The following is a 27,526-nucleotide window of genomic DNA, read 5'->3' on the forward strand; positions in this document are numbered from 1 at the left end:
TAGAAGGCTGTAAGAGGAAAGATTACAAAGTAACCCAGAAAATCCGCAAGGAGCTCCACTCCGTTAGCATGGATTTTAAATAAGGTTGTTCACAATCCTATACTTATAATATTTTGCGTGTTAAAACTTTTTACATTTAACACATGCATACCCTTAATATCTAAGTTACGTTGGTACTGAAACAGTGGATACATTAAGCAGAGAGTATTTCTTAAAAGTAATTATTAATATATTGTTTATTTAGAAAAAAATATTTTGTAATGATATACATATTTTGTAAAATAAATAAATGCCAAAAATCTTCTAATTTTATTGTAATTATTTTCCTATGATTCTAACATAATAAATGAAAATCAACAACACATATTTAGTCAAATTATTTTATTTATTACATTCAGTTCAGTATTTACATTAATTTCATTATCACAAAATATTAGAAATTAACAGATAATGATAAACAGTCGACAGCACTAGCCATTGATTTTTGAAAGATAAATAAAAAAAAATTAAAAAATAACTGGAAATATGTATATACAAATTGTATATAGTAATAAAGTTATTTGGCAATAAAGACAGTTAACTATATCTTTTATAAGATATATGATATTACAAACAAGATTCAGATCTCAGGTGTACATCTCATGTACATTTCGCTGAATTCATTCTTTCCCTTCAGGAATTGTTATAACTTTCAACTGAAACAAACAGAGTAAGTTTATTTATTAAATTTTTACAAATATCTATTTAACAGGGGAGAATTTAAATTCTGAATTAAACTAAATAAGGTTTTGGTATAGAATTATAATCTGAAAAAAAACTTTACTTTTGAAAAGTGAATATATCAACTTTTGATATAGAACTCCTCATTTGTAGTCGTGTGAAAAATTTATTCTAAATTCAATGTGGAAAAGAATACATAATGATTGATTGGAACAATCATATGAAGTATGTACACACAGTATGCTATCAAGAGAAAATTAGGCCCACAAAATGAAAACTTGACCGTACCCCACCGATAATCCCCCCATATGTCAGAAGTGATCAGGAAGGGGGTAATACAAAAAAAAGGTGGAGAAGGCTGGTTTGGACAGCCAAAGATCTACAAAGTCTGTAGAGCAGAAAATATACTCACTTCAAATATGGCAGGAAACTCTGTTTCTTTAAAAGATTAACAATCTATTCTGGGTAAAGTGAGTAGCTCAAGATCTATCCCTACAATTTATCATAGTCCTGAATGAACTAGTTCCGTTACTCGCTTTGGCACTGTTCAAAATTTCGAATAATTAAAATTCAACTTTCTTAAACACAAATCTCTGCTAAAAATGATTTTTTTTTTTAAGTTTCTATTGAATGGCTATGCTATACCAATTAAACTCTTCTTTACACGTTGAGCTCAAATCAGCTCATCTTCAAAACTTCTCATCCTTCTATTATATTTTTCGCTAATGACAACAAAATAATGCTTATTCACTTGATTTTGTTCAGGGTAATTTTTTTTTCTTAATGTGATATCCACATATTGCTTATTTATTATCATTTAGAGATAGGTGGAGAATTTGTTTCATCTTTCTTTTCGATAATGAATTTTGATTAGAAATAAAAGGTATAGAGACATTTAATATTTAAATAAAAATATATTATGAAATGAATAGTGAGTTACTTTGCCAGTTTTTCATCCAAATTGAATAAGACAGTTTAATCTTAAAATATTTAAAAGAATAATCAGTTTACCCTTTAATGACAGCAATAGGACGCAGCTTAATGGCTTTTTTACTGATGCCTGCCGTGTGGCAGGTGTCTACTACGTCAGTCACATTCTTGTAAGATTCTGGAGCCTCCTCCATGACTAACTTCGGTGAAGCAACCCTGATGGATATACCCATTTGTTCAAGAGCCCTTAGAACATCAGTGTAGTCTAAATTCCTACGGGACTTTGCCCTTGATAGTGCCCTTCCTAGAAATAACATAAAATTGTCTCAAATCATATATTATTAGTTAAAATGCAAAGAAGATAAAATAAAAAGGAACAAATCATCGCCTTACAAATCAAGATTTTCTAGTTTTGAGTTATTTGTTTTTTCTTGTATAAAATGTTAAAAAGATTTAACTCCAAATAATTTACTAATATAAAAATCTGCTTATAAAATGTGAAATTAGTAGCTCCATAACATTAAAAAAAAAAAAAAAGATTTTATCATCAAATATCTCAAAACTTTAATTTTCGACTTAGTGCAATTCGACACTAGTAAACTAAAATATGGTTTAGTACTACAAAAGACCAATCTGATTTTACACTATGTTTAATAATAAAATTCAATATTATAACGTTAAGTAGACTACGCTCTCTGAGCTTGTTTGAGAGATACATAATGATATAAAGCATAAAGTTAATTCATATTTATTAAAAAAAAAAAAAAAAAAAGATACATAATGATATAAAGCATAAAGTTAATTCATATTTATTAAAAAAAAAAAAAAAAATACCATGCCATAGCCCTACATGGTTACAATAATATTATATTGTAATTACATATTGGTATCCAAATAAATATAAATTATTCATGTAGCTTAAAGCAATCTGTTGGGATAGCTGTTTACAATAGTTGCCTAGAGACCACGTGGAAGATCAAAAACTAGATGAATAGATAGAATCAACACAGTCAGATTTGAATGTGAAACAAAATCTGGATTTTGTATAGTAACAAACAAATACAAATGTAACCACTAAATATATTAAATTTGTAAAATGAAAATGATGTATAACTATGAGGAAATTATTCTCATGTACAATCAATAGAAATTATAAAATGAAAACAATGTCTATCAATATAAACTCTATAGATATATTACCTGCTCCATGACAAGTCGATCCAAAGGTCTCTTTCATCCCTGTCTCCGTGCCGGTGAGAATGTAAGAGCAAGTGCCCATAGTACCACCGATCAAGACAGGCTGACCAGTCAGCTGGTAGTCGACTGGAATCAAGGGGTGATGAGGAGGAAATGCCCTTGTCGAGCCCTGTCAATGGCCATATTTATTAAAAGTTTGTATTATTTTATTGGTAATCAATAAATTATTATAAAAATAGCTTATAATAACTGCTATTGTTAACGAACTTGAGGATGGTAGAGAAGGGTATAGCCTGCTTGGACCAATGGCCTGATTCTTAAGTCATCTATTTGGTATTTAACCTAACCTGCCTTGATTCAATTCAGGTCTTGTTACAAACCAGTTCAGTGTCCCATTATTATTTTTATACAGTAGATTGTAAATTAAATTATATTATATTATTTTAATAATTTTAGAGTAGTATAATAGAAAAGCCAATAGGACTTTGACAAAGGATGCCTTCACATGATAGGTGTTGAATTATTTGTTTTATTGCTTCAAATTGTCATTCCAACCATAATAAATTGAATGGTATTGGTAATGGTATGTCTCTTCTGCTTTGTTTGCCACAAATAATGTCAAATCAAAGCAAAGGGAGATTAGTTTACAAAAAATAAAGTTGTGTTGCCCTTTAAGGGGTTTTCTTCTAGAAAGAAAAAAATTACAAAATTCCTTAAGTCATTCCTGATTAAGTCTGATGATAATTGATATGAGAAGATGGTCGGGGTGCGGTCAGCAAAAATGCACATGTACCAACAACGAGCTAGTACAGATGAATACACAAACAAAATGAGTTTTAAATATTTTAATCGTGCCGTTTTGTTTTATTTTTATTCCTTTTAAATTATAAGCAGATTGAATCAACTGCGAGCCTAAATAAAAAAAGATAACTATGAAAGCAGATAGCGCTGTGGAGGGACTGGTTGGCTTTTAAACATAAGTCTCCCATCCACCGACAGCCATCCTCAAGTTTGACAACAGATTTAATCACAAGAAAGTGGCATTTGTGGAGCTTCAAAAGAGCAAGGCTTCATACATATGGTGCCGAAGATACAATTGATAAAACCTTAAATCCGCAGTTTTTGAAATTTAGGGGTGAAATTTATGGTGCACAAGTTTCTTATCAGCTTAAATCCAATTAATCTTCTTCAGAGAACACAATTCATCATAATAAATAATTCATTATTATTCTACAAACCTTTCTGTGTATCAGAAGAGTTTTCTGTTTTCCATCTATCACGTGCTCTTCTATTTTGGCTATATTGTGTGAAACATCGTAAATAACATGCATGTCGAGATCATCTGGAGCCATGTTGAACTGTTTAGCAAAAGCCTGTAAAAAAGATTTCATCAAAACAATTAAACCACAAGCCCCTCCCTATGGCAATAAATAAGAAATGTTCTCAATCAAGAAGAAAATACCTGCCGTGAAAGAAAGGTCATAGACGATCTGTTGACCCAGGCGAAGTTAGCCGCCGCGGACATTCCTTTGAGGTAGTCTTGACCCTCGGGGGAGTGAATACGGGCACAAGCCAACTGCCTATCGTTTGTCTCGATATTATCTCTCTTCATTGCTTTCTCCATAGCAACCAAAGCATCTAGGAACAAATTATACACATAATAATACAAACATTGGGTACACATTTATTTAATCCTAGATAGTTGAAATATTTCATTGTGTAATAGAACCCCATTGAACCACCTCTATATAAATCAACAGTAAAAATAAAACAATGAATAATGGCTAAGTACGGATGAAATAAGAAAAGTGATTACGATTAACTGTTTGTTGGCTCATAAGACAAGTTACTCAGACTATCATTCGTACTTGAGCGTGTCTCTAATACATCATTCAAATTATCTTAATACCATCATGCTGTTCAATCACCGAGCAGGAAAATATAACCGTATTGATGACTTCATAATAAAACAGTATTCATGAGTTCATTATCATTATATGTATGTAAATTGACAAAATAAACAAACAAATAAATAGAATAAGAAATTAAATGTTACCAGTAGCTACTTGATGACCAAACCCTCTCGAACCGGAGTGTATCATCACGCAGATCTGACCTTTACTCTCTATCCCCATCTTGCTTGCTGCCCATTTGTCATATATCTCATCAACGACTTGGATCTCAGCGTAGTGGTTTCCAGCGCCAAGGGTTCCAAGCTATAAAAAAAAAAAGTTACACCAAACTGCTAATTCATCAGTATAATTTGTAAAGAGAATAAATTTAAAACTGTGACTGAAAATAAATATTTGAAGATGATAGTTGACCGTATGAAGTAGATTGTAGGAAGATAGTCCTGGTGGCGGTCAATAAAGGTATCAAATTAGTAAAAGAAAATTATTGTTAACCAACGTTTCATCATACATTGTAGGGCTTCGTCAAAAGAAAATAAATATTAATTTTTATATTAAAAGAGATTCGCTTACAAATTTTCATTTTAAAAAATAAGTGACTGTAGTTTCATTGCTGTGACAAATGTTGAAAACTATCAAGACAGATCTCGTATTTTAAAAATAAAAATTCTTTTATAACAATTGTCCCTTAATTTTAATGATAGAATTTTGCAGTAACTGTTATTGTAAAATTTATTTGAAAAAAATTAATAACTATGACAAAAGTTTCAAAAACATATCAATTCATCAGCTTACCTGAGGTAAACCTCTCTTCTTGGCTCTCATGCTAACTTTGTTCGGATCTGCATTCAACATTCGGCCGTACTCCTCACAATGTTCCTTATCTTCTGACCAGACATATCCTACAATAAAAACTTATTATAACAAGAGAAGAGAAGAATTAGTTTAAAATGGATCAACTTGTATGTAGGCAGAACTGTATTGATTCTTATGAAAATTATTTTGACTAAATATGTAAAACATGCGCTTTTTTCCATCGGACTTTCTTTGTAAAAAACTTTGTAAGTAAAAAATTATTAATTTGTAAACATCATGAAAGTTCAGAACCACTTTCTCCAATGCATTAATTTGCAAAATAATTTTCATAGTTAAAATAGAAGAAAACTAACATTTTTTAGTATTGTAACCATCTCTTCCTCAGATAAACAGAAAGATATATTTAACTGACCTTCCCTAAGTGACCAGTCCATACCCATCTCGAGTGCTTCTTCCATGTCTCTTGCAGTCATAGGGATGATACCCTTTGAACCTACACCGACTGGGATATGATCGAAAAGGCTTTGCGCCAATTGCTCCTAGTAAAAAAAAAAAAAAATTATACATATGAATGGAAAAGAACTATTCAATATAGATAATGTTTTTCATTATTTATTTTTAGATTGTAAACCTTCACTGGCAAGACATCTTTTTCCATAAGGTTTGTTCTCAATACACGGACTCCACAGTTGATATCAAAACCCACCCCTCCGGGCGATATAATCGACTTTGGATCATTTATATCAAAGGCAGCCATATTACCTTTAAATAAAATAAGAAAACAATAAATAACACAGTACCAAGGATATTCATGGCTTACTTCACAGTAGTGCTAAGTCCCACTAATTTTAGAACAAAATACAATAAAAGGTTTTCTCTTTTATAAAAATTACAACTTTTCAATAATTTTTTTGACTGAAGAGATTTAGATTTTGTACCTAGATATGTCAAACAAAAAAATAATAGAAAAGATGAAATTGAACTATAAGAGGGAACCTTTAATTGTATTTTTCCTAAAGTTAGTGGAAATGTACTTAGCGCCACTGTGAAGTAAGCAACTTTTATGATAGCATGAACACTAGGAAGATTTGATACAGCATAATGTTACAGAAATCATTATAAACATTCTACAATTATATGATAATTGTAATAATTAAATAATAATAAGAATTGGTAACCGAACTAAAGGAGCTATACCATCTAGAATTTGTAGAGGTAATGTCAATTATAATATTGACGAATAGGCTGATCCCAAAGTCAACAGTGGTGGGAACAGATGGAATGGAATTACCACTTCACATACTTAGAGAGGCTCAACAAGCAGTTCTCTTAGAAAAATCAAGAATCGTGCAAAAGTTTTTATATATTTCATTAGATTTATATCTGTAGGTAGTTAGACAATGTCCCTTACCTCAATCTAAATCTGCGATGGTGAGAAGAATTAATGAACAATAAGAATATACAATTATATAATAATACAATTATTTTATAGATTTTTATATAATACAACAATTTTATTTAAACTGGATTTAGTGAATAAAACTTGTTTTTAGTCATACATTCTCCTAAAATGTATGACTAGAAACAAGTTTTATTCATTAAATGAGATTAATATTATAATATATTAGCAAGAATGACAATAAAGGAGAAAATTATATGTTACATATAGGTTTTTGTTATCAACAGCCTGAAGATGGGGGAAATCTCCAAAACATTGCTGATGATATGAAATAAACTATTGTATTTTAATAAGGAAGAATTGTGTCATTCACTAAATCCATTTTAATTCAATAAGACTCTTCCAGTAAAAAGATTATTAAGTTTAGAACAATTTTATTATAAATATTATGGTGATTTTATAAAGATTTAAAAATTAACTCTAAAATTCCTAAAAATTAAATCTAGGGGGTGATAGTAGCAGCGTGGTAACGCGCCTGTCTGCGAATCCAAAGGTTGCGATTTTGAGTCCCCGGCCATATCCGGTTTTTTTTTTTCAACCATATAATTGTACAATACTCATCACAGCCTCCCCCCTCCCCCCAGCATTTGTGAGGCCCGTTAGCTAATGGGTGGCACTCACAAAAACAGGCGTGGGAATGACAAACGCACCCTATGAAAACGTCATGAAAAGCGCGATGTATTTCCTAAATACAGGCATAAAGGCCTCCACGGTCTGTCGCGCCAATAATTTAAAAATTAATTCATGAACTGAACTACCCTTACTATCTTTAATGTATGTGCCTGAGCTCATAAATATTATTGTAAATCACACCACTTATTAAATTAACAAAAATTGATATTTAATTTTGTTAAATACATCAGGATAAAATTGATAATGAATTTAGAATCTCCAATATTACATATCGCACTTAAACAAATACTTCCAACTTTATTTGAGTTAGGCCTTTCACAAACAGATTGTTTGGTTATTTGGACACAAGGGATTTCAAAATGTGTATTTCTGTCGGAAACTTGAATAAGAAGTTTTGTAAGATTGCAATATTCCCTTACTATATATTCCATAAATAAGTTAGTGATATTAAAAAGGCAAAGAGAGCTGAAGTTAACAAACAAAACTTTTATGAGCCATACTGGAATGCATTGAAGTTGATCTGAATTGAATAAGAATATTCATAATAGCAAATAATGAAATCAATAAATCTTCCAGACACACCAACCAAATTCAGATAAAATAAATTAAATTATTTATGCATGCTTTAACAATATACTAACGGCAATAATAAGATAAGTTGCCTTACCTATTGCAAAACCATAACCTGAATGAACATCAGGAAGGCCAACGGACTTTCCAACTATTCCAGGTAGAGCTGCAACATTAGCTATCTGTTTAACACCAGGTAGGAATCCACCTATCATCCCTGGACGACAGGCATTTCTTAATTCATCAAACATCAATTTTTCTAAAGGACTGTTTACAAAAAATATTCCTTCCACCTAAAAATGGAGAAAAGAATTTTTAAAACATTATTAATATATTTAAATATAAATAATTGGTTGTAATCCTAAAACTTAAGTTCCAAAGAGGTTACTTGTTAGAACTTTATTCTTTTCATGTTTTATGAATTTATACTCTTTTTATTACTTCTTACTTCTTTTATGTCATCGCAACAAGATTTCAGGGTCTTCTGCCCATTATCAAGTTCTTACTATTATTTTGTGGCCATATCTCATCTTAATTGAAACAGTTTTTTATATATTCCAAACTGACTATAAGTCCTATATCCCCTATAACTTCTATTCAGTTAGGAATATAAGTCCTATACCCTATCTTCTATAACTGGTATTCAGTTAAGAATATATCAAAAATTGTTTCAATCAAGATGACATATGACAAATTAATAGGAAGAACTTGAAATGGGCAGAAGAGCCTAAAACCTTGTTCCAATGACATCAAATAAGTAAGAAGTAATAAAAAAGAGTATAATTTCCTGAAAAAGAAAAAGAATATAACTTATTAATATATGAAGACTACAGGAAGAAATATGAATTAACTCAATTTTTATTTTTTTTCCAAAAATGATTTATAACAGTCAAGTCAAAAGGGAAGAAAGGAGCTAAAACAACTTAAAATGCTTCTGTGTTAATCAGAGTGATGCTGGAAAATGAGATAAAATGGCAAATAAATAGCTGTTTTATGTCTTAAATCTCATTTCATTTTAAAAATTGATATATATGATACCTAATCGCAGACCCATAAAGCACTGATACCTCATTTTTTTTCCTGCTCAGCTACTTTTCAAAACCAGCACCCTATTCTATAAAATTATTTTTTTTAATCTTAGGAAAATTTAAGACAAACCATTTTTCCCCATTGGTCCTCATATATCTGTAATGATGAGTACAAAGGGCTTAAGTCCATATTCTTGATTTTTCCAGAGATGAAAAATAAAGATAAAAAAATTTTTTATTCAAGTTTTAACCGTTCAATATAGTTTTAACCAGGATATTATCATAATACAATTTAATATACAACTTAAATCCTTTATACCAATCGATAAGCTATTTTTTTTCTGAGTTTGATTGAGATGTACTACAATATAAACATTTTTTGGACTTAAATTCTTGATACTTATCAGTAAAGATATAATTACACAAAATAACTAAAAGCGTTAGGAAAATTTATGCATCATAAATGAAAATGTAAATATGTAGTTATTGTTATATAAAGACCAGAAATAAGCATCCATTGTTTATTTTATAAATGTGTTTGGATAAAATTTCTACAACCTGGGCCCTGTTTCATAATGAAATCTAATAGTATTAGTTGAAAATACAAGTATCGAAACAACGTGTTAATTACACTAATACTTATTTTTTTCATAATAGGGAGGACTATTAGTGATATTGCACGAGTTAAATAGTACTAAAGTACAAGTTACTTTTGTACAAGGCAGTGTAATTGTATTAAGTAAAATCGACAAGACTAATAGTATTAGTTTGTACTTTATTATGAAACAGGGCCCTGATATCAATACTTGTCATTTGCTATGTATCGGACAGCAACCACCAAATATTTAATAAAAAACTAATAACTTCAATGGAACAGCTTGGAAAGGCTTTGGTGATCAAGTATTCAGCAATACTCAAAAGCAAAACAGAGTGGTTTTGATACCCAGCAGAGTAGTTAATATTTGATAAACTCAGATAAAAAATTTCCAACATCAATGAATTAGTTAGGAAAGGCTATGGTGATAATCAATAATCATAAATACTCGAAGCAGAGCAGTGTGGGTTTAATACACAACCCGAGTAGTTAATATCTAAGAAACTCCAGACCAAAATGCTTTTAGTATATTTTTTAACGAAATTCATTCTGCAACCCAACTTTCACATAGATGATTTTATTACAAATGATGTAGAACATAAACTTGCTCTAATGTTCATTTAGAATCAGTAAATATATATATAGAATATTGTTAGATCCTTAAGTTAAACATTATTACTTTAGATTTTGGTAAACTTTATAAAAAAAAAAATTTTGTTCATATGCTTAAGACTTGTAAAAACAAATTAATTTTCTATACTAAATTTATAATTTTCAGCATTGGGTTTATAATGAAAAATTATTCACTTGTGATACAAAAATATATACTCATTTACAAGATGAATATCTCTTACATAAATTATACAAAACAATTTTTTTGATAGTAGATACTTAGTAGTGCACAGTATGTTTACTTCCTTCAAGCAATACCATTATAATAATCACAAAAGGACAGTCATCAGGCCCATTGGCGATATTTAAAATATTTGTTTAAACAAAAAAAAATGGGGTAATAGTCTTAAATTCTAGATACATCTAAAACTATTTTAACATCTTTTACATTCATGTTAGGCTGGAATCCCTTCTTGATCCTCCAACATACAGGAGAAATCTTTTCCAAATATTGCAACTCTTCATTGTAAGAGCGAACAACCATGATGAGTTGTAAAGATTCAGTTCTTTTATAAAATAAATACTGGCAATCAAGGAATAGAACCAGTTTTTTGATAACCTATCACGCCGGCTAACTGTAACCTCTCACGACATAGAGATAACAGGAAATGTTTTATCGTTCATTAAACGAGTCTCGTTTAACTTATGTCAGTTTCTGTCCTTATAAATAATCAATTCGTCTTAAACTCTCTCATTTAAATTTCAAAATATAAATCAGATGTTTTTTATTTTTAATTAGATTTTGAATGTATTGTTAAATCAGAATAATAAATAAACGTGAACGAAAACGAAACATAAATTTTCACTCATAAATTTTCTTACTTTCAAGTATATTCAGTATAGCTTTCTCAAAATTTCTATTCGATACAGTTTTTTTTTCTAATCTTTCAATCTTAATAAACAAATTGTTCTTTCATAAAACTAATCCTTCTGGCATTTCTAGATGGATTGCTGGATCCGCTGAGTGCTGGGATCATTTAGGTGACTCCTCACCGTCTAATAAAAAAATAAGTTCAGAATTATATACATTTCAAATTTAATGATTCGACGTTTTAGAATAAAAATTATGAGATGAGTTATTTATGAAATATTAGCTTGTCTAGGTAAAAACGTTTGCTCATGCGAAAACGAGAGTCGGGGAGGAATTTGATAAAATTTATAATAGACTAATTACATAATTACACTAATTCCAAACTAGTGTAACATGGGGGACATGGATGGGGACCATCTTTTGGCGTGTGTTGGTCTGGTAGATGTTGAGCGAGATACGGACGAACTAAGTGGACGAATAAAGTTGTATTGGGCTGCGAGAAGGAAAATGGCGTAATAGCCCACTTCCTGTGGCGTAGGGAAAAAAAAAAAAAAAAAACTAATTCCAAACTTCAGGCCGAATTGGACAAGCAGTTCTCCAAATACAGCTGTCAAGGAAACTAGGCATCCAAGTGAAGAGTAACATTGAAAACCTCTTTTGAAATAAGAATAAACCTAATTGCAACTTTCCAGCCCAAGACATGCTTCAGAAGCAAGTAAATTTTATTAAATAATTCCTCCATTCACTAAAGATCAGTTCAAACACTTTTTAGCTCTGTACTCATACTTATGAAAACCCTTCATTATTTCATACAATCAATTTTTTTTTCAATGAAATAATGTGGTATTTAAAGGTTAGTTTAGAAGACTCAGGTACTTCAGAGAAGGAGTAACTACTTTTTTATAAGGTGATCACCTTATTGCAAATCAGACACAGGAACCTCAACATTAAGAAGTTGTGCTCGAACTCGAGCCTCCAGGTGATGAAGAATTGTGTAAATCCATTGATCAGCTAAAAAACAACAAGGCACTATGATTTGACAAGTAGTCAGCCAAATTATTCAAGAAAGAAGTTCCAAGTATAGCACAATTTTCTCATTGTGATATGGACCGAGGAAATAATAATTTGGAATAAGATGGTCTTGTGTTCTTTGCAAAAGAAGGGAGACCTTGAGTGCAATAATTATTGAGGGGTCTCTCTTTTACTTGGGGCTCACAAAATTTTCTTAAATCTTCCATACCATCGAGTGCTTATTCAAGTTGAGAGTGGGGAGATATTAGAAGGGATCTTCTAAAGGGAAGTCCAAGAGAAGCTTTCACGAATGCGAAAGCGTGTGCACTGGTTATTTGGCTTGCCTGGTACAAGTTGGCCTGAATGTGCATCTGAACCGTCGTGTGTCGGTTGAGGAGACCAGTACCCAGTTAATCGATTGTCAGGCCTGAATGTTTTGATTCACATGTCAGCTACTCCAATTGATATTACTTTCTTCGAGGACAAACCTTACTATATTATTTTAAAACTACCAAGGTTCTGAATCTATAAAAGTCAATTATAGATGTAGTATCTAACTCAGAAACATAAAAATTTAAAAATTATTGTTTTATGTACTTATTTTGTTATAGACAGAGCCACCTCAAATCGACTCTATCTTTATGAAGCAAAATGAAAATAAATACCAAACAAAATTTACCAAATTACTGATGGATGACCTGACCTCTGATGGGTCTGAGGAAATAGGTCCTCAGAGGTCCACTCTGCGGTCAGAGAGACGGTGTTTTTTTCGTAGTTCACTGTTCTCACGTTGGTGGGGACATAGTTCTAAACGACGCTCCAATAACACACAGAAAGGCGACTGGGCGACTGACTTAGGCCATAGATTGTTGTGCCAAAATAATCTATTGGCTGTTATTTTGCCATATAAACATCACAATACACGTAAAATCTCTGTTTAAAAAAAAAAAAAACAACCTCAAAAAATAAAAAATGTAATTAAATCGATTCACTGACTACAAATTATAATTACAAAATACTTACATTTTGCTTAATATACATGGCGTTAAAAGTTATATTAAAAGGAAATTCATATTAGTGATAAAATATTAATTGTGGCAGTTTTGGACAGACAGAAGTGAAACTTTTGCAAATGAAATAATGATAATGATCAAGCATACCCTCTAATAGCCTAAGGCATTAAATGTTAAGTTTCATAATAATAATTAAAACAGAACAGTCATTTCCTAAGTCTATTCAACTAGGAAAAGTTTTCACTTAATCATGCACTGTATTGCTGGGATTGTTAAACTACTGTAAGCTCCTACTCTTCCTGTCACAATTCATGCTAAAATTGACCAGCCTTAAACCCTTCCCCATTCATATCATCTCAGAGAAATAAATTAACACCCATATATATATTTTAGTTGTAACCAACGCTCTATAACTAAATCAGTGTTACTTCAAAAAAGATAAGTAGTTTTCAAATTATACTTAATAAAACACAAAATGTCATAAAAAAAACATTCATTTATTTGGATTGAACTAAGAACAGGTTAAGTTACTATTTTTCTGATAGCTTTTTTTTGAGAGCCACTTAAGAAGTTTAATAACAATGAAATCACATAATTGTAAAATTGAGAAATATAAGTAGGTCAATATGAAAGGAAGGAGTAAGTTTCTTGTTAATTTATTTTCTGTTTAGATCTAGTAAAAAAAAAAAAAATTACAATTAATAAATTAAAAAACAACAACAAAGAAAGGTTTATTTCTCAGAAATTATAAATAAAGCTGTTTTAAAATCTTAATATAGCTACTGATTTCGGTTCAATTTTAATACTGATCTTTAATATGGATAAGAGAAAGACAAGCGTAAGGTCTGTTCCAACACAGTTCTGACTGCCTGGAACTGTAAGAAGGAACAAGATTTTCCTAGACAGTCAGAAGTGTTGGAGCAGACCCATTATGAAACTTTCAATATTATTGCACAATAGAATGCTGAGAATTTCATAAATCCAACAAGATAAAAAGAATATTTCTCAATTTCAAAGGCAAAAATATTTCACCAATTTTAAATTAATAAAACAAAATGTTGAAGTTTCTGCTAAAAAAGTTACAAGTCTATATAGTCACAGTTATTTTTATAACCTCTACCTTTTAAGTTTGAATCTGTGAGTACATACTATAATTTTTAATTGAAATTTTTTCCCTGGAGATGGTGTTTTAGCCTGAATATTTTGTCTTATTAATTAAAATTATATTTTGCCTTTAAAATTAACAAATTATTTTCACCAATATTTCTAAAGATACAATCTCTCTTTAATATATTAAGATATCAATATCACATATACAGAATTTCACAAATTATTGGAAAACGCCAAATAATCAAACTTGATTAGTTCTTTATTCAAATACACATTTTTTAGATGCGGAATTAACATTGTTTCTTGGAATGACAATATATTGTCATAGAGGCATTACATAAACAGATGGAAAATAAATATTACTTAGGAACCATTCTATTCCTTCTAATTATGTACCTTTACTAATGACTTTACATAATCTCGCTATCACATAAATATACACCTAACAATAAAGACGAACCTTTTTAAATCACTTAACAAATCTGACAATAGTTTTGTTATTACAACTATAATAAAACTGAAATTATCATGAGCAGACCAACTTAAAAATAAAAATGGTAAATGTTACAATTAAAATAACTCTTCACTATCCTTATTTACACTTTACAATAAAATACACTAAGATGACATGTTCAAACTTCCTCGAGTTGCGCATCATGTGATATAGCATGCCTGAAGAACCTAGTCTCGGTGCGAAACCTCATACCGCAGATGATGCAGAGGAACGGCCTGTCCTCTGGATGCTCAGCCGCAGTGTGAGAACACAGCTCACTTTTCTTGGCAAATCCCATTCCGCACAGGCTACAAAGGTGAGGCTGGCCGAGGGAGTGGCCTAAAAATTAAAATTTTAAGATTTTTTTTTCAAAAATTGAAAAATGTCTTTTACATAGTAAATAAAGTTGTTGCTTCTAGTAATTTAAACAAACTGAATGTGTAAATTTGAATCTCAGGTAATTTTAAACTTTTTTTTATTATTAAAACATTATAATAATCCCTTGGAAAGCACGCCGTTTTGTATCAAACTATTATTTATGGTGTTATCTTGTTTTTTTTCCTTAGCCATGATTGAAGGCTTGAAACGTTGGCACTAATAAATATATTTTTATAATGAGGAGAAGATGGTTGGGAGTGCTGTCAGTGAAAGACATCATTAAGTAAAAACTTATTTATTAGTCCAAACATTTCAGCCAGAATTTCTAGCCCTCATTGGGGCTAAGAACAAAAAAAAAAAAAACAAGATAAGATCCAATGGATAAAATGATATACAGAATGATTAAAAAATAACTAAAATTATAGATATATATAAAGTGTTGAAAGGCAGGAATAGTTTTATTCTAGTATTATAAGAAGATGAAAGTTGTATGAGAAGAGTAATATTAAGTAAGAGGAAAGATCTAAAGATAAAATATACATGAAAATCTAGTTAGGAAATATATGTACAAAATGAAAATTGTTTAAAATAACATAATGAAAAAAGTGGGAAATAAAATTAACAAAATTTAGTATCCACTTGTCCCACATCGCTTTAATTAGGTTAATATCAAAATGAAAGTAACCTCTGAAATTTAATTAGCACAGTGACTTACCTTGCACATGAATGATAAAGTTGGCCCTGTGGCGTATCTTCCTACCACAGAGTTGACATTCAAAAGGCTTCTCCCCAGAGTGAATAAACATATGCTCCTTCAGTGTAGCCTTTGTCGAAAGGACACGGCCGCATACATCGCATGAAAGGCCAGGCTTGCTCCTAGCTCTCATGTGTGAGTTGAGGTGGGCCCAACATGCCTGCTTCGATCTGAACTGCTGCCCGCATTCCCGACATGTGTACTCCCTCATCAGTACTTTGTGTTTTCGCACGTGTCTGTCCAGTTCCTCTGCATCGCTGAAGCAGACCCCACACATCTTACACCTGAAAATTTGATATAAAATTTTATTGACTATCAGAACTGTAAAGACAAACTTAGTGGAGACATCTCAATCATTAATTTTCTTAATAGAAATAAATTTATACATGGATTAAACAATTACCAAGAGGAGATGGTCTGAATTCCAAACAACAATTTCAAAATAATGTCAACTATTCCCTTAAAGCCGACAATATGACCCATCGTTCAGGTATTTAGCAAGGCAATAGATTTAAATTGATGAAGGAACTAAGAAGTAGTTAGTTAAAGAAACACTTTAACAGCCTCTATGTTTCAATTCTTCAATTATTTTTCAAATCTAAGCAGTCTTCATAAAGACCTTTAATGTGGATCAAACCTTAGTTAAGGTTAAGCGATCCACAGGCCTTATCAAATTACATTATTAAATTACAGTCGATGTAAGAAGAATGCTCAGACCAGTATAGACTATGGTACGATGTGGATTTGTACCAAATATACCAGGAACCCAACGGATGTGGTAAAATGGTCTCATATCAGTGGTCAAATTGAAAAATAATATTAAAGATGAAATTAAATCCATGTTGGCAGCTTACATGCACTCCAAAAAGTACTAAGTTTTTGTGATCTCTCCTGCAAAGCCAATCTAAACATATAATATACCAGACAACCACAAAGCAGACAATAACATATGGTAGTGAAATGTGGTTCCCTATCCAAGAAAACAGAAAGATTATTAAGGTGTGGGAAAGGAACGTCTTACAAATGATAAATTGACAATGCCAATCAAGGAAAAATCGGGAGTTCAAGGAGATGTATGTCCAACCCAATACTCAGGTGTTTATCAAGAAGAAAAGAATCTGATGACTGGACCACGTGGAAACGATGCCGGAGGATCGCTGATGTACCAAGAAGACTGTTGTATGAATAATTGGAAGGAAAGCGACGGACAGATGGCTAGATGACATAAAGGCAAACCAGCCCCTATTGGGGGTGAGGAGATAGAGAAGACATAAGGCTGATATAAGGGTGGACAAAGATAGTCAGAGGGCAAAGTCCTGTATAGGCTGTAGAGCCATTATGTATAAAAGCAGAAATAAAAAAAACACTATGATCTAACAATGAGATCAAAAGGTAACCCTAATTGGGTGATATGAAGGACAGAAGCTTCGTACAGGGGACTAGAATAAAGAGTCAAAAACAAAGTGAGTGACTAACCAAGAGTGATGCTATTTCAATCCATTAACAGAGAGATGGGATAAATTGAAATAAAATATGATTTTCGTGTCTAAGATCCATAAGGCAAACATGAAGAAGGTGGGGTGCAGTCAAAAGAAAACAAAAAATTGTTAACTATTTATTTGCCGACATTTCGCCCCACTTTGTAGAACTTCATCGGGACTGTTCCAATTGAAAGATATCGAAACAGTGACAAGCGGAATGTAATAGACGAGACAGAAGAATTAGTGATGATAGCGCATACGCAGGAGGTATCGGGCAGAGAGGGAGAGATAAATCATATGTTTTCATTGGATGTTTAATTGATGGACATTGATGTAAAGTCTAGTGTATTTTCGGTTTTTCTATGAGCTGAGATTAGTTGAAAAACTGTATATCGGGAAGTGATCTTTCTCTCTCTCTCACTACAGACTTGTCAGTATACTTATATCGGAAGTAAACAGACAGAAACGTAGGAAAATAAATAGTTGTTAACAATTTTTTGTTTCCTTTAACCCGCAACCATCTTCTTCATATTTTGAAAAAATACAATTAATCATTCATATATTTAACATATGACAAATAAATTGATAAAACTATTAAAAAGTAGTTACCACCATTTTTATTTTTCCTTATTACAACCCGGGCTGGCTATCTCCTTACAGATTCACAATAAGTCAACCATTTTATATTTTAAATAATACTGAGTTATTTTTTTAAATAAATAATTCAAACTAAACTTATAGTCTCAAAACTTTTTATTTCTCTTATACGTCCAACGTTTCGGCCAATCCGGCCATCTTCAGGGACAATCTACTACAAAACAGTTTCTATTTTGGTTGTCCAACAAACGTTGGACGTATAAGAGAAATAAAAAGTTTTGAGACTATAATGGATAGACTTTGAATTATTTATTTTAAAAATTACGTCTCAAGAAAATATTAAGATTATAAATAAATACTGAGTTATGTTTAAGATACCTGTGGTTAGGATGAATAGTATGGCTGTTTATATGCATCACAAGGCTGGCCTTATGGCGGAAGGGCTTATCACAGAGCATACAGACGTACTGCTTATCGTTTGAATGGGATAGCATGTGTTCGTTCAGGGATACCTTCGTTGACAGGACCTTGTTACAAACTTTACAGATGGCTTCTTTGTCAAAAGGATGGCCTCTACGTCTATATTCAAAATGGCTCAAGTTGTGAGCGTTAAGTTGTCTCGATGTTCTGAATTGTTTTCCGCAAGGAGCACATTCGAACTTATCCTCTTCATGGCCATCACAATCCTCTTCTCCTGTAACAATGAGTTGTAAAGCAACAAATTAAATAATGACTTCAGAAGTTAAAATATATCAACATCATTAACTGCTGAACAAGTAAATAATTATTAACAGCAATTGAAACACCAGGAAATAAAGTTATTAGCATTAACTTAAATGGCTGAAGTTATGCAAAAAAGTTACAACCTATGGACACGTGTCTCTAAAAAACATGTTCTAATTTATCTCACTGATTTTATTAAATACATCAGCAAATTATTGTCCTAATGAGATACCGAAAGATAAATTAACTGAAAGAGAAACATTCCATAAATATAACCTGTATCAGTAACTAGCTTTTTATAAGTGATTCTCACTAGATTGTAGCTGGTTCTGGTAAGTAACATTTTAGATAGAAATTATTTATTTTACATATGTATGAGATACAAACAATTATTTATTTAAACAAGGGAGTGATATATAACTGGAAATGTCAATTTCTCTGTTATAGATACTTAACAGTAGCCTAGCAGTGCTCGACGCCTCGAAAATATCCGTTTTACCCTACAAATACCCTCTACTTCGACTACAGTTCCTTGGTCTACAGAGGAGTTTCTGCTGGTCTAAAGATGAGACTGAAAAGACTGATGAATTGCTTCATGAGATTTATCTTCAAGTTTTCCAGGCGCTCTCATGTCTCTCGTTGATTTACCGAGTTGAAGTGGCTCTCCAACCTCATGAAGGCAATACCTCCTTGGCGTTTTCCTAATCCAAGTATTAAAAATCAAAACACCTACCTATATCTTTGAGCTCATTTTGTATTCATCCATAGAGTCATTAAAGACCAGATTCCAGCCGACTGATCTAACCCTCCCCCTCCGGTAGGATCACCTCCTCCTTCAGCAAATCCTTCTTTATACATGCAAGCTCCTTCTGAAATTCTCTTCCCATCTCCATTCACTAATCCTCATCCATTCGTTCCTTTAAACAAAACCTATTCCTTCACTTACTACATAACCAAACCTCTGTATCAATAAAACCATTTAGTGATTACTATTATATTGGAAGAACATAGTTGACCGCATGAGGTAGATTGGAGGAAGATAGTCCGGGTGGCGGTCAATAAAGGCATGGAAATAGTAAAAGAAAACTATATATTGTTAATCAACGTTTTGCCCCACTTTGCAGGGCTTCATCATGGCTGTAAGAATGAAGTTCTGCTACCAACTGGTTGGTAAATTAAAATTTTAAAAATACCTATTAAAAACTACTCTCAACCTACTTACAAGTTAGTTTATAAATAAATTATGTTTTCTATTACCGCAAATATTGCACAAAAGAGAGTCCCATAAACTTTCTTCATTCTCGAAACCCAACTTATCATTTCCATTTTCAAGCATTTGTTCCTGCAAAAAAAAAAAAGAAGATAAAATATGAATATTAATTTTAAATGAATAACTAATAAACAATCTCCTATAAACTTACTGTACACTACTAAAAATAAGCATTTAAAAAAAACTTAAGACAACTGATAATTACTATATTCAATGTTTCCAAAATCTAGACTGACACATACAATTTAACCTTAAGTGAGAGAGAAAAAAATGAGATGAAAAATTAGAAGATGTTATGATATTGAACTACAACCAAATTCAAGAACAATTAATTGGCAACTCATAAACAATATATGAATAAGTTAATAAGAACTAGCACAAGTTAAATCGTTACGTTAATGAATCAAAGGAATATTACGAACATGTGAATCGTCAACAGGTTCTTCATTCATTTTAGCAAGCATTTCTTCTACAGTTTCTTCCTCGTGTATAGTATCCTGTAAACAATATAACAGAGGTCTGAAAATGAATTTACAGCTAATACTACAAATATTTAAATTAAATGCTTACAATCCGCAATTTCTAGTGTACATAAAACAATAAATATTAATGTAACAACTAATACATTCGAGAACGATTCATTTATTATGAATGGCAAAAAAAATTAAGAGCAACCATACATAGAAAAATATAAAATTCCAAAAGAATAATATCAAATAAACTTTTATGTTATTACTAAATACAAAACAGGGCAACATCAACACTAATTAGAAGGATGAAATCTAATATGGCATAAATATGGATATATTACTAAATAGAAAAAAAATTAAATCAGTTACGTTAAAAAAATTACTTGCTTATAAAGACTTTTAAAGCAAACTTGTCTTGATATCATTTCATAAGCACTATACTATCCAATAAACTTGTAACAATATTAACTATTTTTTTCTTAATTTAACAATTCAACATATGATAACTATCAACCAGGTGATTATAACAAACAAATTAACAACAGAAATTCAGCATCATAATAACATGACTTGAGTGTTCAATACCTCGTTTTCATTGTCCGAAAGAGGTTCTTCTTTTATATCAATCTCTGAAGTAAGTGAGTGCTCTTGATTTAAAACTTGATTATTAGATTCAATAGAAAAAGGTTCTCTAACAATTGCTGGTAAATGGTCCAGGCATTGAGGTTGCTCATCATTCTTTTCCTCAGAAGCTTCAACTCTCTGAAATTAAACTGAAGTCATTAAACAGATATTGATAACCATAAATATATCAGTGAATGGTGATAATAACCTGCTGAGCAATTCTCTCTTTTAGCTTTTTTTCTTTTCTTTTACGCTCGGCTTTTCGGATCTGTCTAGCCAGCTTAGCTTCAAAGCAAAGCCTAAGCCGACCAATACCTCTGAACTCCAAAATTTTAATGAGTCGACCATAATCCCTATAAGAAATTCATCAGATAAGTTAATAACTTAAATGAGTACATGATCAGACAAATTAACAGGTTAAATAAAAGAATACCTAGGATGAAATTTATTCCTCCAGACATGGGGTAAATTTTCAGAAGGTACAGCTTCAGGCTTAAGTTCCTTGACACCATCTGAGGAACAATAAGGGCAGAAATATCTGATATAAAATTTCGTTCATTCATATTAACTAAAATGATAAATGTCATAATACTATCACAACCTATCCTTGTATAGTCTTCCTGCTTAAAATGGCGTGAACACACCATCATATGTTTACTAATTTTTTGGGGCAATTTGATGGCATTGACCCATTTGAGAAGAAATTCATTAGAACAAGCAAACGGCAATTGATGAAATAATGTCACATCGTTTGTTTTGAAATTTAATCTAGAGTTGCAACCAAACACACAACAAAGCGTTCTTTCAGATTTAAACAGAGGCAATGGATTTCTCATCATTTATTCCTTGGAGTTGTGTTAGTAAAATTTAAAAAAATCGAACATTGAAACATAGAAAGAAATGAATAAAAGTTCATTAAAATTTAAAATTATATATACAAGCTTGTATACTAAAACACAATCAAGCGCGAAGGTAACTATATACAGCTTAGGTCGATTCAAAACATCGATGATAAAAGCAGTGAGTATAAATCCAAGTTTTCCTTCAAAACTTGATAAAAAAATGAATTCTGTAAATAGAATTAAATGAAATGACTCTAACAAACAGAAAACACAGTTTCCAGCAAATTTCTTCCTCTATCACTAGTTTTATATTACACTAATCAAAATAATTTCTTTTATTCAATTAGAGAACGATTTTCAACGAAAAAAAATCTGATAACAGCTTATACCGATATTAAACTTCATATACAATATACAATGTTTATTTTATGAAATGTGTTGGAGGTTAGAATATTACCGATAAGATTATTTAAACTTCTATCATGAAAAAAAAACAATAGTTTCTTCTCAAACAGGCGACGTTTTATTATCATTAGTAAGTAATATCATGACATTGTTCCGAAAGTCGTCTGTAACAGTCTAAGCCGTATTTTTAAAATTACTGAGGAACACCTTACTAAAGGTTTCCTTTAAATACACACCTTTAGCTTACCTCAACAAAATTTTCTTTTTAAAAACGCTCCTTTTATTTGTAAGTATTATTTAGGAAATATTACTTTCTTTGGAAAGGAAAGCATAAAGCAATTTTTAAATAATAGTGGAGTCTACTTTTTAAATAATAATAATGAAAACTCTTTTATTAATTTATTTCATCCTCAACCCCCATAAGTATTCTCGTTCGAGAGGAAACTTTTTCTCATGCACCCTAATTACGAGCTAGCCGAAGTTGAAAATCAAGTTGAAAATCATTTAAAAAAATGCACACTGGCATTTTAGATTTTTCGGTAAATTCGAAGACGGGGTTCAAAAATTAATCATACAGCTGATAGTTACCACATACTTCAGAGCCTTCCTTCTTACATTCAAAGACACACCAAAGAAATTAGCCAATAATTTTTGACAAAATAGTAGTGGCTATACTTTTGAGGTTGGTAATTTGATGAATTCAAAGTGGCAGTATATAAAATATTGAAAGAAACGAGATCGAGAAAGGTAAAATAGGAAGGCCACGGCGGTAAAACCCTTATCAAGTGGTTTATTACCAAGGCGACTGCTCCCTTATACCGGTGTAAGGAAAGCCGAGGGCGACCCTCAACTAAGAACGTAAACAACCATAAATAAGAAAGCCTTTTCGAAGGATAGGTAGGGGTTGAGCCCTTACCTTCCTCCCCCTCCTCTGCTGTGGATATGAAAAATAGTATTGATTGATAGTAAATGGTTTATGAAGTTATAATAAAAAAATAAATTGCATTTCGCATTCTAATCGTATTTTCATTCAAGAAGTCAGATAATCACCATAAATGCTTAGGAACGGCAAACTCAGTCCTTTGAAATTAAAAGGAATGTGACAGGGCCAACTGCAGGTAAAGCAATTATTGTTGTGTCCTTTTTGATAAATTAAATGTGATTTTGTTTAAAAACGATACATGAAAAAGAAAAAAAGTATGTCTGTCTTATAAGTAAGATAAGGACTAATACAAAAGTCACATTAGTGTTATGGACCAGGAAAATATAATCGGAATTAACTACTAGGTCAGTCTAGTAGGAGTAAATAAAATTGGTAATGGTGTATTTCTAGATCTAAAATCTGCGCATGAGGTACTGATATCAAATTCTACACGAATGTATGAAGAAAACATCAAAATGACAAAAGATTCGATAAGAATCTACGTTCATCTTACTACTCGATCAAGATTTTGAATAAATGGATTTAAAGACTGTAAAAAATAAAATTTACAAAAACGGTGTTTTCTAACTTCTTAGAAATGACTACACCATTGTTCCGATTGGATATAAGGGTCAAGTTTTGAATGAATTATTAGTTGTATTGGTACCTGACCACTTCTACTCTATCCTTGAAAGAATATTGGTCTGAATATGTATTGAAACATGCATTGATAGTTCGTAATATCATTTTTATGTCAATGAATTCCGTAATAATCACCCTCATTCGATCTTAAAATAGTATAAAATCGAATGTAATAATCGTCAAAAGTCTCAAGAACAAATAAGCGCATGGACACCAACATTTGTTTCTTCCTTTTTTGACCCAGCATTGGTATAAATCATGTATTTGCGACAAGTGGCAAATGTGTAGATCAAGCATAATACAAATAGATATCGTTAGACATCGGTCGCTTCCGTCTTCTTTCGGAAACATTCGATATTCCATCTAAGGACTGCGACTAAGTAACTGATTTGGTGGTGATAGTGAGAATTTGAAATTTAAAAGCTTGCTTACCCCATAAGATAGGGATAAAACAATGGGTAACTTCAAATGGTCTTTAATAGGGAGCAAAAGCGTGAGATAAAATAAATAATATTTAAAAAAAACAATTTCAACGCAATGATAATCATAAATGTTCTTGCCTGAAAATCATCCTCTTAATTTAATAGCAGAATGTGAGTCAGCAGGCGTACAAAATAAATAAATTTATTTTTAAAAAACACGTGGTCAGGTAGTGTTTCTTGTACTCTGTTACCAATTTGTTTTAATGAAATTCCCTTCCGGAGATTTGCAGATTTAATATCAATTAGGTACATGGTAAGGAGAAATTTCCCAGTGACAAACTTTCGAATAAGTTAGTGATTTACTGACTCCATTTAATATAATTATGAATTCATTTCTGAAATCAGCGTAAATAGATCTTTTATTCTTTTAAGTTTTCCATATCACGTACACATCCTGAGTTCACAGAGATTTTTACTAAAACTGATTTCATTACAGACGGTATGAGTGATAACTGAGGGTTTTGAGACAACAAAAATGAAATATGATACAAAGGGAATGAACTTTTTAAAGAAGATATTGTAAAAAGAGATGAGATGAATATGACAAAAATAAAAAAAAATGTTAATGAGGTGTAGATAGTTAACCGTAGATTAATGATTGGAGAAGTTTGTCGGGAGGAGCGGTCAGCAAAGCAAAGAACAACATAAATAAACAAAACCATATTTATTTATTTTATGCCGACGTTTCGACCTGAATTTCAGGTCTTCTGGTTAACAATTTTTATCATTTATGATTTAATTCAATATTTTGTATAATTCTAAATTTGTTTGTATACTATTCCTTTTCAATTGTATGTTTCTCTAAATGTTGTTGTTATCTCTTTTGTTCCAAAGCCCTGAAATTCAGGTCGAAACGACCCTCGACAAACTTCTCCAATCATTAAAAAAAAATGTTGATGGCTCATCCCTTTTATGGAAAACTCCATTATCATCATAATCGATTTTTTTTTTTTTTAATTCACCGATATGTGAGTTGATAAGAATGTTAGTGGTGTCACTTTCCATTTGTTACATTAAATTGAATGTTAAGTTAGTTTACTTAATAAAAATTTAAGTGCAATCAGCGCAATAAATGAACAATAATTTACGCTGCTTTCATTCTAACTGGTTCATATAATAATAGTTGTATATTGTATATAGAATTTTTTTTTTAAGAATGCAATTTGATTGATTACATATGACGTTATTTGAAAAGAGTAGGCCTTCTGGCATGTATTTCAAAAAAATTTCCCCCTTCACTTTTTGTCACTAAGCTTTATGAACTATACTTCTGATATTAAGTAACTAATAATTAACACATACTATGAGTAATGAAATAAATAACTCGTATTGAAAGTCTTTATTTGAAGAAAACAACTATTAAAAACTATAAATCATATATATTTCTAAAATTTGTTGAATTAGAAATAGATATTATCACATGGCATCTATGACTTTTTTGACCTATTACTTTGTTATAAAATTGTTAGATATGCAGAAACTGTTGGTCCACAGGATTCTCTTGTTGAGAAGTAGTCTGTTGGGTGTGGACCTGTTTTCTAGTTTCTAGATTTCTTAAACCCAACTAATTTGGGTGCCTATGGGCTCTCTAGTTTCTAAATTTCTTCAATAGGTTCATCTAGTCCTGGTGAACTTGAATCCGAGTAGCAATTTTACAAATACTTACGAATTGTAATAATCTGTCCAAATGTCTCTTACATAAAAAAGTTATGAAACCAATTGTAACAATTTACTGCAATGCTACAATGTAACTGGCTTTCTCTAGGGACTATTTATATATTCGAATCAACCATTATCCTCGATCAAAATAAAGTACTTTTAAAAATGACAAAAGATGGCTGGTTAAAAAATTAAATTTGTTAAAAGATAAAATAATCAACTTAAACCTCACAAGGGGCAAGTCCGGGGAAAGCAGTCTCAACACAAAAATTATTTCCTCTTCTTTTGATCCTGAATGGATTATTATGGGATCCAGTGAATCGAAATGACAGTAACATCCAATATGGACACTCATGTATGTTTAGTACTGAGAAATTTTGAAATCCGATCATTCAAAAGAGGGTTGGTTATTGAGAAAGAGGGGTTTACGAGTGCTTCATTCATAGCTATTAATCTTTTGGGTAAATGCCGAAATAATGGCCTATGATTCAGGATTTTTTCAAAGTTGTCACACACGATTTCCAGGGCAATAGTCTGTCTATTGTTAAGTCCCAAGTATTTTTGCCTTTGTTTCTTTCAGTAAAATATGAGGATCGGAGAATATAATTTTGGTAAAGTCCCCGAGTTTGTGTATCTTGAATCCCTCATAGCCCAAGACAATGTTGTGGACTCCGAAATTAAACGAATTAACGAACCTATGTGCAAACTAATGTTATTATAGCCTCAGTCCCTATTTTAGGAGCCGTGCCTTGTCTAAGGACACCATGATTTATTTGTATAAAACAATTATTCGCCCAATTCCTCTGTATGGCTTGGAAATATGGACTATTTCCAAGGCTGGTGAGCATAACTTAATGGTCTTGGAGAGGAAGATTCACCATAAAATATTTGGAGCTATCAAGGTTAGAGATATGGAGACGTTGAACAGACCAGAAGCTCAAAGTTTTATATAAGGAACCAGATGTTGTCCACTTTGTGAGGCTCAGTAGATTGAGGTGGGCGGGGCATGTTGCTCGGATGGCTGATCATCTGCCAAGAAAAATAGTGACAGAGATACTACATGGAGCAAGACGCCTTCGATGGAGTGATGGTGAGTGGTGATGCCAGAACCATGATGGGAGTGAGGAACTGGATGGCAGCCGCACAAGATCGTAATGATTGGTGGAGGCTGATGCAGGAGGCCAGGACTCAACATCGAGTTGTGGAGCTGAATTAATAATAATAATAATAATAATTTTTTTTGGTATAATGAAGGAAATAAAATTGGGTAATTTATGAAGGAAATGATAGGAAATAATCTTGTTATGAA

General features: G+C 31.5%; 2 protein-coding genes across 3 annotated transcripts; both read right to left on the minus strand.

Annotated features, from left to right (window-relative positions):
- Positions 1-366: 366 nt before the first annotated feature.
- Positions 367-11,208, minus strand: RtcB (RtcB RNA ligase). 2 transcript variants are annotated; one of them, XM_014435145.3, is made up of 11 exons: positions 10,919-11,207; positions 8,333-8,528; positions 6,205-6,335; positions 5,986-6,112; positions 5,553-5,659; positions 4,904-5,063; positions 4,310-4,485; positions 4,086-4,220; positions 2,851-3,016; positions 1,732-1,954; positions 367-695 (listed from the first exon to the last, which is right to left on the minus strand). In XM_014435145.3, exons 1-11 carry the CDS (start codon positions 11,012-11,014, stop codon positions 692-694), a joined length of 1,521 nt encoding a protein of 506 aa, XP_014290631.1. In that variant the 5' UTR covers positions 11,015-11,207; the 3' UTR covers positions 367-691. The 2 variants fall into 2 exon arrangements, with proteins under 2 accessions (XP_014290631.1, XP_014290632.1); XM_014435146.3 differs by lacking the exon at positions 367-695 and having other exon boundaries at positions 1,728-1,954; positions 10,919-11,208.
- Positions 11,209-14,067: 2,859 nt separating this feature from the next.
- On the minus strand, positions 14,068-22,243 carry LOC106689924 (zinc finger protein 26). The gene is made up of 9 exons (XM_014435147.3): positions 21,867-22,243; positions 21,699-21,777; positions 21,474-21,618; positions 21,227-21,403; positions 20,594-20,668; positions 20,159-20,243; positions 18,557-18,872; positions 16,062-16,384; positions 14,068-15,307 (listed from the first exon to the last, which is right to left on the minus strand). Exons 1-9 carry the CDS (start codon positions 22,102-22,104, stop codon positions 15,108-15,110), a joined length of 1,638 nt encoding a protein of 545 aa, XP_014290633.1. The 5' UTR covers positions 22,105-22,243; the 3' UTR covers positions 14,068-15,107.
- Positions 22,244-27,526: the final 5,283 nt, after the last annotated feature.

Source organism: Halyomorpha halys, unplaced genomic scaffold, assembly GCF_000696795.3.
Source record: "Halyomorpha halys isolate HHAL.00 unplaced genomic scaffold, Hhal_1.1 Scaffold1524.1, whole genome shotgun sequence".
Classification (NCBI taxonomy): domain Eukaryota; kingdom Metazoa; phylum Arthropoda; class Insecta; order Hemiptera; family Pentatomidae; genus Halyomorpha; species Halyomorpha halys.

Bases quoted from the DNA above. Each gene is read 5' to 3' on its own strand.
- RtcB (XM_014435145.3), bottom strand. From the start codon at position 11,014: ATGGTTGTTCGCTCTTACAATGAAGAGTTGCAATATTTGGAAAAGATT. The intron at 8,529-10,918 runs GTAAAAGATGTT...CTCCATTTTTAG, and splicing joins GATTCCAGCCTAACATGAAT to GTGGAAGGAATATTTTTTGT. The intron at 4,486-4,903 runs GTAACATTTAAT...ATTTGTTCCTAG, and splicing joins TGGTCATCAAGTAGCTACTG to ATGCTTTGGTTGCTATGGAG.
- LOC106689924 (XM_014435147.3), bottom strand. From the start codon at position 22,104: ATGATGAGAAATCCATTGCCTCTGTTTAAATCTGAAAGAACGCTTTGT. The intron at 21,404-21,473 runs GTTATTATCACC...GTTTAATTTCAG, and splicing joins AAGAGAGAATTGCTCAGCAG to AGAGTTGAAGCTTCTGAGGA. The intron at 20,244-20,593 runs GTTCGTAATATT...TTTTTTTTGCAG, and splicing joins AACCTGTTGACGATTCACAT to GAACAAATGCTTGAAAATGG.